Source organism: Parasteatoda tepidariorum, chromosome 7 (assembly GCF_982258835.1).
Source record: "Parasteatoda tepidariorum strain Cologne lab strain chromosome 7, Ptep-v5.0, whole genome shotgun sequence".
NCBI lineage: Eukaryota > Metazoa > Arthropoda > Arachnida > Araneae > Theridiidae > Parasteatoda > Parasteatoda tepidariorum.
The window spans coordinates 114,104,540-114,120,444 of NC_141761.1; the positions used below are offsets into that span (position 1 = coordinate 114,104,540).

Genomic DNA, 15,905 nt, shown 5'->3' on the forward strand with positions numbered 1-15,905 from the left:
GCGAGTTATTATTATTCGCCGGCTTGCATAAATTAGTGCTTTTATTGCATCTTAGCTTAAACTGGCATGATGCATCATCATGAACTGTTAATCAAAATTTTGCAAACCAGTCGTAGCACTGGCTTACTACCCATACAAATTCTGCGTAAGCATCAGATAATTTTTTTAACCTTGATTGAACATTATTTTTACCTTCTCGATAGCGAAAAACTAAAGTAAAATATACCAAAAATTCTGCTTTGCATATTTTTAAAAGAAACCAACTCAAAACATCTGCATAGAATCAATCACACTTTTTCACAAGCAAGCTTTTCTTTATCAGCAGCCAAAATACATATATAATGATTATGCGGCCTAATTAGGAAGTTGTCTATGAGAAAAATATATATGTCTGTGTTTGAAAATTGCTTTCCAAACAATTCAATATTATAAAAATCATTGGATGTTTTCTAACTTTATGTAAAAATTATTTGCTTGTAATTCCAGGTATAATCAAAAAGGTGACATTCATTGGCCAAAACTTTCAAAACGGAGATTATATTTTCCATGTTGTGACTATTCATATTTTGAGGGTAAAAAAGGCATGTTTATTCACATAAAACTCGTTTTTGTATCCGAGTTCGTAGCTTAAAATATAGTCTGCACAGATATTTTAGCAAAGCATACAAATAACAAAACAAGAAATTAATACGAAAAAGGAAGCAGGGGGAATTTGCATTGATTCAAATGTTTTTTTTAATTAATAAATTCTTTTTAATTTTCGGACTTATTAATTCCTCATCTTGAAAAGTAAATATAAATATAAAAAAATTAAAATCAACTTATATTGACAGTTTTTTTTTTTTTTTTTTTTGATCATTTGTGTGAAAAATGTGAATTGAAATTGTTGTTTAATTGCACTTTCTTAATAATCAACTTGCAACAGCTTTTACAAATCATTCACTGATCTGAGAAAAAATTATGGTCATAATCAGAATGCGGCAAAATTTACCGTATTTATGGTTCAATGAGAATATCAGAAAGCGCACTAATTTTTGAATGATTATGGTAAAATTAGCTAAAAAATGCCGTTTCATAATACTTGAAAAAAAATGCTAAATGTGGCAAAATTTGGTAATTTTATCATGATACCTTAGAGCATTGCATAAAAATCATTTGTTAGGTTAAATTTACTTTTCAGATCAACTTTGTTTACTATTTGTAATTTTTAATTAATTGGGTGATAATAAGAACTGTAATATTGAAATTCAGAATTTCTGATAAACCCCATGACTAGACCAAATGACTGGTACAAATACCCAATTTTATTAACCAGAATTACGTTTGTTTTACCAATGTTATTGTTATGCCATTTTTGCCGGAATATTTCTTTCCGTGCATAATTAAACGTTATCCCTTTCTTTCTCTTTCTTCTTTTTTTTTTTTTTTTTTTTTCAATTTCGAAATAAGTTTTTCTTCTTGAAAACTCGTTATTTTATTTTTCCTTACCTCTAGTTTCCCCCCATCCAGTGACGTAACAGTGCCAGCCAGGATTAGCCGTCCAACCAAGACTCGGCAAACATGCTGGTTGCACACCCGCATTGAACTTGACGGGGGCATTCAGTTTGATGAGGGAGATATCATCTCTTATGTTGTATCTTTTGATCTAAAATATTAAATACGTTACTACAAAAATAACACTTATTAAAACAGCAGCATCTATCTGTATCACTTCATAAGTGGAAATAATATCTAAATTCTTTGTTTGAAAATATAAAAAAAAAAAAAAATTTCCTCCTATGCCATTCTTTTGAAGAACAGCAGCAAGGCGGATTTAGGAGTTGCATTTTTTGTTGAAATTTTTTGAGGCAGAATTGCATTATCGATGGTTCCCATCTCACATTTTGAACCTGGCGAAAAGAAATATGCAAATTAAAATTAATAATCTATTAAGACAAGTCCAAAAAAGAGAAATTTCATTCATTTTAGTTGTTATTTCATTTTAATATGTTAGCTGTTATTTCACTTTCATATGTGTTTTTTTTTTAGGAAAAAAAACTTTGTCTAGAGTGTAAGTACAAGATATGAATAAAAAAAACTTTGCGCAAAATAGGAGAATCTATTAAAATAAGTTGGTCATTTCGTTATACGGTGGCCTTAACTACACAATAATACCCCTGCCTACTAAAAAATTAATTTAACGATAAGCCATAACATTGGTACTCTGAGTCAATGAAATTTTTTGTAAACCTTGAATTGAGCCATGTTTTTATTCACGTAGAACCCATGAAAGTTCAAAAAGATTTTATGTGCTAGGGTCTAACTCAGTATTTTATAATTGTCTCAACTAAATTACATATTATTATTTTTTTGTTGTTGTTAGTTTTCTTTTTGATTATGTAAGAGAAAAAGTAAAACTAATGCTTCTGAAGCAATGCTTGAACAGCTTTACAACTGCTTATATATATATATATATATATATATATATATATATATATATATATATATATATATATATATATATATATATATATATATATATATATATATATATATATATATATATATATATATATATAATGAAACGAAAAAATGAAAAATGAGAACAAAATAGAAAATGTGGACTTAAAGGAAATTTTAGAAAGTTATGATGATATTTTTGCAAAACATAAGCATGATGTGGGAGAAATCAAAATGGAACCCCAAAGAGTCAGGTTAACCTCAGATTTACCTATATCTCTAAGGCTTTACAAAACATCCCCAAAACAACAACAAGAAATTGATGTACAAAAAGAAGTATTGTTGAAAAATAACATTATAAAAGAAAGTTTCTCCCCTTATACTGCCCCTGTAACTAGTCTTCAAAAACGATAAAAAATCAACACATAAAAGATATCGTTTATGTGTTGACTTCAGGAAATAGAACCAAATTACAAAAACAGATTCTGAACCTCTACCTTTAATTGAAAAATGGTCTAATAGTAGTTATTATTCTAAAATAGATTTATGACAGGGATATCATCATGTTCGTATTCATCCTGATGACACTGAGAAATTAGCATTCGCTACTCACAATGGTCTATTTGAATACTTAAGATTACCTTTTGGCTGGAAGAGTGCACCAAGCATCCTTCAACGTACAATTCGTAGAATTGTAAATAAACATAAAATAAAATTTGCTACAAACTATTTTGATGATATTATATTTTCTAATTCTTATGATGAACATTTAATCCATCTTAAAAAGATATTTGATATTTGTAAACAAGAAAACTTGAAATTAAAACTTTCAAAATGTTCATTTTTGCAAAAACAAATAGAATTTTTAGGATATGAAATAAGCAATGGGGTTGTATCACCCGATAACCATAATATTGAAGTGATTAAAAAATTAATGCCCCCTAAAAATGTGAAATCATTGCACAGATTTCTTTGATCAATAAATGTTTACAATAAATTTATTGATAGTTATGCAAATATTCGACATCCTTTAAGTAACTTGTTAAAGAAAGATGTAAAATGGGTGGGGTCAGAAAAGTGTCAACAATCTTTTGAACTTTTAAAAAATGCTATTATTTGTAAACCAATTTTGAAAATTTTTAATCCTAATCATGAATGTCATCTTTTTGTTGATGCATCGTTAGTTGGAATTGGTGCTGTGTTAAATCAGACAGATGAATGTGGTGTATTGCATCCAGTAGCTTTTCATTCTCGTTCCTTAAGGGACTATGAAAAAAACTATGCAATCACAGAACTTGAATGTCTTGCTATAGTAGATTCTTTAAATAAATTCCATCATTACCTGTTTGGCCAAAAATTCGCAATATATACTGACCATGCTGCTTTAGTTTGGCTAAAAAATGTAAAAAATTTAAAAGGTAGGTTATTTAGATGGTTCATTATTGTTAAGTATGTATGAATATGATATTAAATACACAAATGGTTCTATTAATTTTGAAGCAGAATGGCTTTCGAGAGATGCAACACATTCACTAGTCAAAATCAATAGTAAAGAAACAGTTAATAAATTGTTCAAAAAATTTTTTACTTCTGAGGCATAAAAATTTTAGTATCGCTTAAAATTTTTTCAAATAGGGCTTCCGTTTGCCTTCTCCACATAAATTACGGAAGATAACTTTCGAGATGTCGTTCCTCTGTGTTTCGTATTTCGCCCACAGTCTCTCTATTTTTTGGGTGTGTGTTCCAGTTTCAAAATGTAAAAAGTTATATTTATGGTTCACTTTGAAATGTTCGAAACTTTCATCGTCCAGCTTACTAGTGCAGTATGATTTCTATGAATCGGAATATATTATAGTTTCGATTTCGATATTTTCCTTAATTGCCTTGAAAGTGTTAGAGGATCGGTTTGGCACCTCCACATGGAAACATTCGTTCGTTTCCCGAAGATCTGTTTTGTTATGGAATTGCATCCATCCCACATTGCTTTTTCGCTTCGCAAACAAACTTTCGTCCACTTCGTCGATCGTATCAGGTCCTCCTACTTCTCGTTGTTCATGTTTAAGCAAAGAATTCACGCAAGTATTCCAGTCTACAACTATTCCATGACTGATTCCCAACTACTTTTCACACCATTTAACTGAAGTAAATTCTTCGCTGCAACAATAAATTAACAATAATATTTTAGCACTGTAATGTTTACAATGTTTAAAACGTTTCGTTTCTCCACATCTACACTAGTAAAATAGTACATCTTGAGGTACTAGTGGAATTTCAAATTTTTGATCGAATCGATATAAGAAAAAGTTTCTCAAACAGCAAAGAATTAACATGAAATTTCCCTCCTTTGTAAGTTGTGTTATTAAATTTAAAATAAATTTGTATTTTATTTTACAACTATGTAATTTGACGGGGAGTCGATATTTTATCCCCATGTGAGCATTTTTAGTCTTTATTCATTCCTAAATTTTAATAACTTTTTATTCATTCCTAAAAATAGGATCCTGAATTCTGCACTTTTTAAACATGCTTCTAAAACTTGTTCACAAAAAAATCCTTATAAACTCTTTTTAGCAGTTATCAATTATTGGTATACTGTAATAAACATCAAACTTTAGAACATTTAATTTAATATATTTTTTTAATAATAATTTCTATTGAAAAATTATCCCATTATTAAAAAATTAAAAATGTTGCAGTTTGTAATGGGGCTTAAGACATCACAGTTAGACAAAGTCATCATTTTGCTATTAAAAATTAACTAATAATAAACACTAAATAAGTAAAGATTAAAAATTAGCTTGTATAATGAAGAACATGCTGATAATATTATTTTTTTTTTTTATCTTCTCATGAGAAAAAGTTAAATTTTGAACCCACTTTTTCTTTAGTTTCTTCTTTTAGAATCCGTAACTGGTGATACCGTGTGTCCTAAAAATTACCGTCAATCGATTAAATAACAGTGAAATCCGAAGGAAATATTCAGTTAACAGCATTTTGTTCGTTCATGAAACTAGTTGCTATCTCATCAACAGATGGTTAATTTTGAAAAGCTATATAGCATGATTTAAAAATAATGAAAAAGCTAAGCAACCAATTGAAGTAGTCTGAGAAAAAAGATGCAAAAATTGGAATGGTTTGATTTACTTTGTTTCATATTTGCATAATTTATTTTTTAATAGCTTGATAAACATTGTTTTATATTTTTTCTACGTCATCTGCTGGAAAACTTTATTACTAATTTTGAAATCTAGTAAGATTAAATTAGCTTCAGCAAAATGTATTTTCTTATGTCCTAGAGTTGTCAGACATTTTTGGGATTTAAAATATTTTATTTTTGCTTACTTAATCAATAGAGCACATTCAGCTTTCATATATATGTTTCAAAATTTTTTCAGTGTATAACATTCAGAGTTATATTATACACATTCAGCTTAAGCTGTTAGGGCAACGTCAAGTTAATCTGTTTTGTTTTTTTGTTTGTTGTTTTTTTTAAACAAAGGAAAAAATGTTTTAGCTTTGGTTTCTAACATGATGGCAACATCTTATTGTTTTTATATTCTTTTTGATGTAAATAAAAGTTAAGTTTTCAGTTTGTTCTACGTGACTTTCAGTCTGATTTGCTCTCAACAAAATCCAACAATGACTAGAACAAAATGAAGTTAAAAAAAATATTTACATTATTTCCTTGTAAATCTGGATACGAAATGATTATTTTACTTCTCCTTATTTGTTCGTATTGAGTTTTGTTGAATTTTCCGTGAGCACCTAAATGAATCTTAATATTACCGGGATGATTATATCTAAAATTAAAGTTACATAAAATATGAGCTATTACAAGAAAACAAAAAGAAAAAAAATTATGAAAATCCTTGATGGTCTTAAATTTTCACAATTATAAATTTGGATATAATTAGTATTCATAATTGGAAATAACTATTGAGACTTATCAAGGCAACAATTTTAACATGCTCCAAAAATATCTTAAAATTTCATTCATAAATATTTGTGCAGAGTCGCACTTTATCTGGCAAGATAATATTATTAATGAGGGTTTTTCATACATATATATATATATATATATATATATATATATATATATATATATATATATATATATATATATATATATATATATATATATATATATATATATATATATATATATATATATATATATATATATATATATATATATATATAGATATATATATATATATATATATATAGATATATATATATATATATATATGCGTTTGTGTGTGTTTGCGTACAGAATTATTGGTTATTTTAGTAAGAGAGAGAATGTTACTCGATCGAATGTTCAAACTAAGTTCTTTGAGTGTATTTTTGATTAATTATGTCAAATTTCGGAAGCTTCAAAGCTAGAATTATTTTTAAGATTTGATGCTTAAACATTTAAAAATAAACACTTCTATTTTAAAAATTACAGATCAGGTAATGCTATAAGTATGTAATATTTTTAGTATTTTGAACCCAAAATTAAAATAACAAACAATAAAATAAGCAATTTTTGTAATTTTCCACAATTAAGGAATATTATTTAAGCAATCCTTCATTTTTTATACACTATTTTATACAGTAACAGGAACAAACATAATTAACATGCATTTATTTTTTCAGTTAGGATGAAGATCTAAATGTAAAACTATGATATATTACGTTATAAATATAGATATGATTTATTGAATAAATATACTTTATTGTATTCTGAAAAAATATTTTTTCTATTTTTAAATGCAGTTTTATAACATTATTGACTTGCCCAGCGACGCAGTGGGTAGCAGTGAGTACCCATTGAGCATTTATGAGTGTACCTCCACAAAAATGTCCATTTGGTTCACTAAATGTGTTCTGCAGAGAGACTTGCCATGGCCTACTGTTGGGGATGACAGATTCTCCTCCCACCATCCTGTCCTCACCTTCTACCCCCTGCTTCTTGAAAATTGTGTTCGGCTCGATAGTTTGCACTCCACACTTCTGTGGCTGCGTCTCATATGGGAAACCTAGAACAACTCATTTCATTAGCTAACAGAAGTTGCAGATCCCTCGCTCTTCGTTTTGAAATCATCATCAATTTATGAGCTTATTATTATACATTTTATGATGAGAATCAATATAATACACTGGTGTGCAAAACTTAAGCAACAAGTGCGTTATTTGTCATAACTCTACAAGAAATCATCCGACTGACATGAAATTTGAATATGATGTACATTATTTTGTACTTAAACGATGGTAAAAGAATAATGGCGCAGAAATGAATATAAAGCTTAAAGTAGGGTATGGAACAAAAAAAGGCTTTATTTGACATATAGTGGCGTTACACATGATTGCCTGAAGAAGCGTAAGTACAACTGGCAGATGTTCCCTAGTATGGGATATGCCCTCCCCGTACTGTAATTGTTGCTTGGCATCGTCTATCGATGCTAAGCACCAGATTATCCAGGAGTTCTTGGGGTAAACGTTTACCCTCCTCTTTAACGCATCTTTCAGCTGATGGGTGTAACCAGGAGGACACTGTCGTGTCGCAAGACGTCTCCCTAATGCATCCCACACATGCTCTATGGGATTTAGATCTGGAGAGTAAGCTGGCCAATCCATTCGTGTGATATCTTCACTTTCCAGTAGCTCTTGAACATTAGCAGTTCGGTGTGGCCGGGCATTGTCATCCATAAAAATGAAGTCTGGTCCAATGGCCCCTCGTAACAGATGCACATGGGGTAGGATTACCTCATTGCAGTAGCGGTCTCCATTTACAGAACCTCGGTCGAAGATCTGAAGCTCAGTCCGCCCGTTCAACATAGTGTCACCCCAGACGACAACTCCAGGACCACCATAACGATCTCTTTCCGCGATGTTATTGGGATGAAATCGAGCACCAACCTCTCTCCAGGGGCCCTATTACCAGCTTCACGGAATCTAATTCCGATCGAAATGAAGCTCTCGTGACGTCATAAGTCCGTGAATGTCAGTTAGGCCGTATTACGAGCTCTTTATTCCGCTCGGAACTAAATTCCGATGCGAAATAATTACGAATCCGATTCCGGCAGGTTTTGAGCAAGCGAAATCTAAATTCCGATAGAAGTTCGTTTATTTTAGTGATCAAAATGGCGCTGTTTTCTGTCATTACTACCGATTAAAGCCAATCTGAAAAACATTTTTGTAGTTTTTCTTAGCGTGTAACACAAAATTTGATAATTTTAATTTAATTTTATTTAAGATAGGATATTTTTATAGCTTTCATGAATATAATTGTATTTCTATACTTAAATTGCGGCTTATTTTGTTTTACGGATTGAGTTAAAAAGAAGAGCTTTTCGTTATATTCAGAAAGATGATAACTTATCTATTTCATAATTTTATAACCGTCGTCGAACAGCCGACCTAATTTTGTGTTTACGACTACTGATGTTCAACTCCGTAGTCTTTTAATTTTAAATCCAACCCAGAAGACAAGGAGAGTCCTGTATTAAGTATTGAGTGAAATTTGCCTCCGTGGAGGACTTTTTGATGGAACTAACACTCACTTCCGTTACATGGAACGCAAAACAACGAAAACCTCCCACGGTTAGCCTGACCTCACGGAGACTCCAGATCTTCTGAGCCACAACGGCTAGGCCTGATTAATAATAAAAAATGATTGCTTATGAAAAAATAATTTCATTGAGATAATGATGAACATTTAGTTGATATCCAATTACCGCTGAGCAATCTGAAAAACATTTTCGTAGTTTTTCTTTGCGCGTAACGCAAAATTTGATCATTTTAATTTCAACTTAATCACGGTTAAAATAAATTATTTTTGTAACTTTTATAAATATTGTTTTTCGCCGATACTTAAATTGCGAGTTACTTTGATTTTTGGGATGAGTTAAAATATAAATAAAAAATATATAAAGAGCATCTCGTTATATTCACAAATATAATTGGCTGTCTGTCAAAGATGCAAAGATTCATTATATAAAAAAAACTTCATTGCGAATCCTGAACATTAAGCTGGAACTTTTTAAGCGTCAAGCAATCTGAAAGATATTTTCGTGGTTTCCCTTTACGAGTAACGCAAAATATGATTGTTTTCTTTAAAAAATAAATAAATAAATAAATAAAAATTAAAAAAAAAACATAAAGGCAGCAATGTTTAAATATTTACATAAATTATGAGTTATTTTATTTTTCTGCCTTGTTAAAACAAAACAAAATGAAGAGCATTTGATTGAGGGCAATTCATTAGCAGATTAGATAGTCTTTTGCGGACGTAAAGAAATGATTTGGCAGATTTCTTCATAATAAATGCTACAAATAATTATTTTCATGAAAAAGATTTTTATTTTTAATTCTCATGGGAAAATTTAACAAATTTACAGTTGCATTATAATAGAATTAGACGCTTCAAACTAGTAATTATGGTTGAATAAGCAAATATCCTTCCTTCGGTTTTAATTAACCTAAGGTTTTAAGTAATCCCAAAATTGCTTGTAATGAAAATAATATTAGACAACCTTGATTTTCCTTCTGGAATTTCATTGTAATTGCATTCAGTGGTGGATATTGCTGGCGAATATAGATTTTAGTTATAGATTATAGATGGGAAGTAATTTTTTAAAGTAAAACATATGGATTTTTAAGCTTACAGTTCTAAGTTAATGCGATTTTATCTCGCATAGAAGAGAAAACAAGCATATCGTTGCCAGATTAATAAATTAGAATTATAGTAATTTTCTAATTGGTCAAAGTTAGTCCCGCCTACAAACTCCAATTTCACCCGAATCGTGCGGAAAGGCGATTTCGATTCCGGATTCCGATATGCTCATGTTGCGACACAGTGGGTTTTACGAAATTGGCAATCCGATGAAAGCTAGTTTCCGAGCGGAATAAATTTCGATGAGTTGGTAGTAGGGCCCCAGATCAACTGACGTTGAGAATCGCTTGTAGCACTAAAACGACTGTCATCTGTAAAGGGGACGCGACTCCATTGATGAGGTGTCCAGGTTTCGTGTTCTCTGCACCACTTTAAACGGTGCCGCCGATGGCTAACTTTTAAAGGTATGCAGCGTTCAGGACGTCTAGTAAATAAGCCACCTTTGTGGAGGCGTCTGGCCATTGTAAATCTTGATACTTGTCGTCCTGTGGCTGTGCACAGTTGATGAGATATGGCGCTCGCTGACTGAAAACGGTTTCTTTTCGCCTGGAGGACAATGTAACGGTCATCTCTTGGTGCTGTTTTCCTTGGACGGCCACCACCAACCTTCCGAACAGCTGTACCAGTAGTTTTAAAGGCATTCCAAGCACGAGAAACAACACTTTTGTTGATCCCGAACTCTTCGGCGACACTGGTCACACTACGCCCCTCCTCAAGCTTCCCAATCATTATTCCTCGAGTAAAGTCGTCTAAATGATTTCTTAAAGACATGTTTCACAAAACAAATCACTTGCAGTGAATGTCTTTAACTACGGTGCTCTTCATCCTTTTATCACAGCTTTGACCTGCGCGCCGACCGACAAGGTTTACGTCCGCTTACATCACCTACGACGTTTTATTTCTAAAATTTGCATACAAATAATCTTTCTACTGAATTACGTGCATATTATACTGCAATTTCATGGCTATCTTATACTTTGTTGGGGAGCTGTTGCCGAAAAACCACTTGTTGCTTAAGTTTTGCACACCAGTGTAAATTCTAGACAGATGGATATGGTCAATTTTAAAAACCTTAATTATAGGACAAGAGACAGATTGATTTTGTCAAAAATACACTTAATTTTCCTGCAGATCAAAAAGCGGACTATAGTGGGCCTTATTAGTCTTTGATTTTGCTTCATACCAAACTTCGACTGTCAATGGATCCTTGTTTCCTTGGATACTTGTTGATCGACCATCTAATGGATCCTTGTTTCTTCGTTAATCTAGAACAGGGGTTTCCAACTTACATGAGGCCGGGGGCAACAATAAAAAACACAAATCAAATGGCGGGCCGCAACTTTATCAAAATTTTTTGTAAGACTCTTTTATGTTTGAAGGAACATACATATTACTGTCGGAGTTTTATCAAGTAGTACAAAACAAAAGTATTGAATTACAAATTAAAATAAGAAGTATATTTTTAGAAATATTTAATTGTTATTAATAATATTTTTAAAAATATTAAATAAATAATAAAAATTCGGGCTGCAATAACTTTCAAGTGATCACCTAAGTATTAAACAATTAATGTGCAACAGATATCTAATTCTATTAAAACTTATATAGTAGCACACAAAATATTCAGTGAGAAATTTGAGGTTTGTCTGCTGCAACCACCAGAGAATAGATATTTACATTTTAAATTTACAAATGCGTGTTTAAATATTTTCGTACAAAATGAGTGGTTTCAAAAAGATAAATCGGAGAATTTCTTCGAGAAAATTTCTGATACGCACATGCTAAATTATATTCACAAAATACGAAAAAAAATGAAATAAAAAAGAGCAACATACACGATTATTTTTGTATTTGAATAAATATTTTCTTGTATGCAAAACCTGAAAAATAAATTTCTTTGCACCGTTGGTATGTTAAATTTCACAGAAACGAAGAAATTAGGTTTTTATTAACGAGAAAATTATTTTAAATCTATTTTTTAAGGTGTGAAAATTAAATTTTGAAATGCTGCATGAAACAAGGGTATTCATTGCAATGGAGTAGATTTAGTTTCAAGTTTATCCTTACCGCAATCTTCTTCGTCAGTTCCGTCACCGCAGTCATCCATTCCATTACACTTCTGATTTTTGGTGAAACAGTTTCTGTTCACGCATTGAGTTTCACCAGCCTCGCACACACTTGCTGTTAAAATAAATAACAGATATAATGTCTGTGTTTCATCAGAATAATTGAAAGTGAACATGGATTACTTTGGCATTTAAATAAAAGCTCAATTTACGTGATAGCAGATGTTATTGATATGCCTCCAGAGAACATTTTTTAAAAATAAATAGAGTATTTCGAGATCCTGCATTCAAACATCAGGACATACTTCTAAGTATAATAAACTCATATTACTCATTTCGCCTCTTACATGTTCATGTGGTGAATTTGTTATTAAAATGCTTATTACAACATATGCTAACATTAAAATGGTGACTTTGATAAATAATAAATAAAATTAGCTGCTTTGTGTAAACCAAATTATACACTTCTTTACTATAATGAAATATACAATTGTAAGGGTTACTTCGCCAAAACGAAACAAGCCTTAACTTGTATTAATTTCTTTTATAAAAAAATTTACATGGATCTAAAACAGTCAACAATATATTTTAAAGCAAAAAAAAATACTTTAAAAAGCAATTTAGCTTAAGGGAACTGTTCAAGAACTAAACAGCATAACCAAGTATTTTGAGTATTTAGGTTAAAAAGTTAAAATATGTCTTTATATTTAGTTGATACCTGTGTAAATTGAAGTGAACTTCAGTCTGTTAACCAGTTTTATTTAACTCTCTTAAGCCTATACGAATGATAAAAAAAAAACTTTTATTAATATTGAGAATGGACTAATAGAAGTCTTGTGTACTTAAATATATAATTTATGTATGTTTAAGGGCATCTAACCACTGTACATAGTTTATCATATACTATTCATAATGAGTGCAAATTTTAATACCACGATGCACGCGATATTTTTCAACTATAATCCAATTGTGTTAAGCAAATATTTTTGTTAACCAAATAAAATGTAGTAACATTCACAGTAATATCGGAATGTATACTATATATTCGATGTGCGCTATTATCGGATGTGAATCAGAACCTGGCGTTGTTCTACTTGGTACCCGTAAATACTGATTTGTGATATTTTCATATAAAGTTTGAGATCAAAAATATGCTAACAATTAATTATCAAAATGTTTTAGTGTTACAATTTAATATATTTAAAATCCTTGAAATTGAAATGCTGTTTGGATGAATAAGAAAAAGCATATTTATATGTTTAACATTAGGGAGTTGCCGACCAGGTGGCCGAGTGGTTAGCGTGTCTGACTGCGGAGCCATCGGCCGCGGTTTCGAATCCTGTTCAGAGAATGGATGTTTCTTTATCTCTCTGTGTCTCCTTTGTGTGAATGTGACCCGCCCTACAAACGGGTTTGTGGTTGTATGACGTGTGCGACGCTGCTCCATCACCGTGGCTTCGAGTGGAAACATGATGGAGTTAACATTTCTTCAGTTTTCAATAATTAATGTTACTCGGCATATTTGTTTCTAGTACGCTTTACTTCTGCTTTACGTATAGATTTAGTGAGCTTTAAGGATATTTAATTTTTTCTTAGAGTTTCATCTGCTTCTATTTTTTTTAAATTATTTTTTTTAAGTAGTTTTTTAAATATTTTGTAAATAAAATGCTGTTTCCATGACAGCGATCGTTTTATTCTATGACGACGATTCCATCGACGGTTTCCAACGCTGGAATTTCGTATTTTCAATACTTTTCTCGAAACGCCAGAAGAAGAAGATTGTTTACAAATCACCCCTAGAAAAAATAGAAAAATAATACAATCTTTGTTTTCCGAGTTATTAGCTTACTGACATACTTTTGCTCGAGTTATTAGCTTGTCAGACTTTTTTACAAAGAGAGAGAAGAGAGTAATTTTTACATTTTATAATAAGTAGAAAGATTAAAATTTTAAGGTAGAGAATTTTAACAAAAAACAATTTAAAAAATTGCTTGAAACTAATGCAATTTGTTTTAAGATTTATTAATATCATGAAACTCATTAGAAGAAAAGTATTTTCCCTGATGTATTATTTTTTTTCTTTAAAAAAATCTCTTGAAGAATTAACAGTAAAAACTTCGTATATGTTTAAGACATTCTAAGAATCAATATTTTAACACACTTTCTTGACAATTTCGAACTAGAAGAAGTTTTCATATGTTTGTTATTAAAACACGTGTTATTTCGAACAAGTAATCAGAAGCTTTAAATGTATCTTTGGTTTTAATTTAGTTGAAAACGGCATGATTTTTGAAAGGCACCAAAGAATGAAAACAATATGTTGTCTAACTCAATAATTGATCTGCACCATGGATATAATGAATTAAATCAGTATATTCGACTAAGTTAATTTTTCAAGTTATAAGTAAGGAGACAATAGGATCAACTAAAATGTTAAAATATTTTAAAATTTTTCATCAGAGAAATTTCAATTGCAGTTTTTTTTAAAACTATTTTTCAAGATGTGCATATTGGAACGGTAAAAAATGACACTTTAGATTTCTGAAAAAAAAGGAGAAATTATGATTCAATCATAGAAACGCATTGTCTAAAACAAAATCATTTAAGCTCAGCTAAATAAGCTCTTACTGAAGTAGGGTGAAGACTCGTATTGAATTTTAAATCCTTTTCCTGATCCCATGAAATCTGTTCGGAAAAGGGAACGGATCTCATTTTCACCTACATTTGAAAGTATGGGCTTTGGCAATTCGTATCCACAGAAATTGCCCAATACTGACTTCTTGTCTTTTCCGAAGAAAACAAGCTGGTCTTGAGAACAACCTCTCGATGGATCAATGTCGAACTCTAAGAAGGTTATCTTAATTCTCTGAAAGGAGGAAAACGGTATTTATTTATGTTATCCTTCGTAATGAAAAGCTTTTCCGCTAAAATGAATGAAAAAGTTCATGCGACATCATTTTTTTTAAATAAAAATATTAAGGACGCTGATATATTTCACCAAAAACGACGATAAAAATATTTTAATAAATTTATACTAGGTTCAAGACAAATTAATTTATATCATTTAAAGTAAATGTAAATTTTTAACCTTCGTACATCCCTTATGGACCCCATTTTTATTTTCAATTCATTTTTCTTAAAAAAAAAAAAAAAATTTAAAAAAAACTTTTTGGAGTTGAATTTCTTAAAATGAATAAAGCAACTGCATTTTTTGTTATTTCGAGAAATATCCTTAAGCACGATATACACCAAAGAGCCATTACATTATGACCACCTTCCATCAATAACAATGGGCTCGCCCAGGTTTTCATGGTTTCTCGCCCAGGAACAATGTTTTCATGGGGCACATTAGGACCCATAATCCTCGTAGAACAATCCCTGACGTCTGTAAGCTACTTGAACATAGTTGCAGACCAGGTTCACCCATTCATGGCAACAGTTTTTCCTGCAGGGGATGGTGTTTACCAACAGGATAATGCACCATGTCATAAGGGTCGAATCGTTATGGATTGGTTCGGGGAACATTTCAGTGACTTTCAAGTCATGTCTCGGCCCCCAAATTCGCCTGACCTTAATCCAATAGAGCATTTGTGGTTCGACCTGGAAAGACAAATTCGTGATGCTACGCTACCCCCTCGCAATGAGAGGGAATTGCAGGACCAGTTCGTGAGTGCTTGGTACCAGATACCTCAGACTACCTATCAGCACCTTGTGGAATCAATGCCACGGTGGGTGCTAGC

General features: G+C 31.0%; 1 protein-coding gene across 1 annotated transcript in view; it reads right to left on the reverse strand.

The window, feature by feature from the left end:
• LOC107441451 (plasminogen) overlaps positions 1–15,905 on the reverse strand; it is a 50,117-nt gene that overhangs the window by 16,775 nt on the left and 17,437 nt on the right. The window contains 5 exon segments of the mRNA XM_087168932.1: positions 1,489–1,645; positions 6,116–6,239; positions 7,223–7,463; positions 12,167–12,280; positions 14,794–15,031. Coding sequence (XP_087025058.1) covers positions 1,489–1,645; positions 6,116–6,239; positions 7,223–7,463; positions 12,167–12,280; positions 14,794–15,031 — 874 coding nt within the window.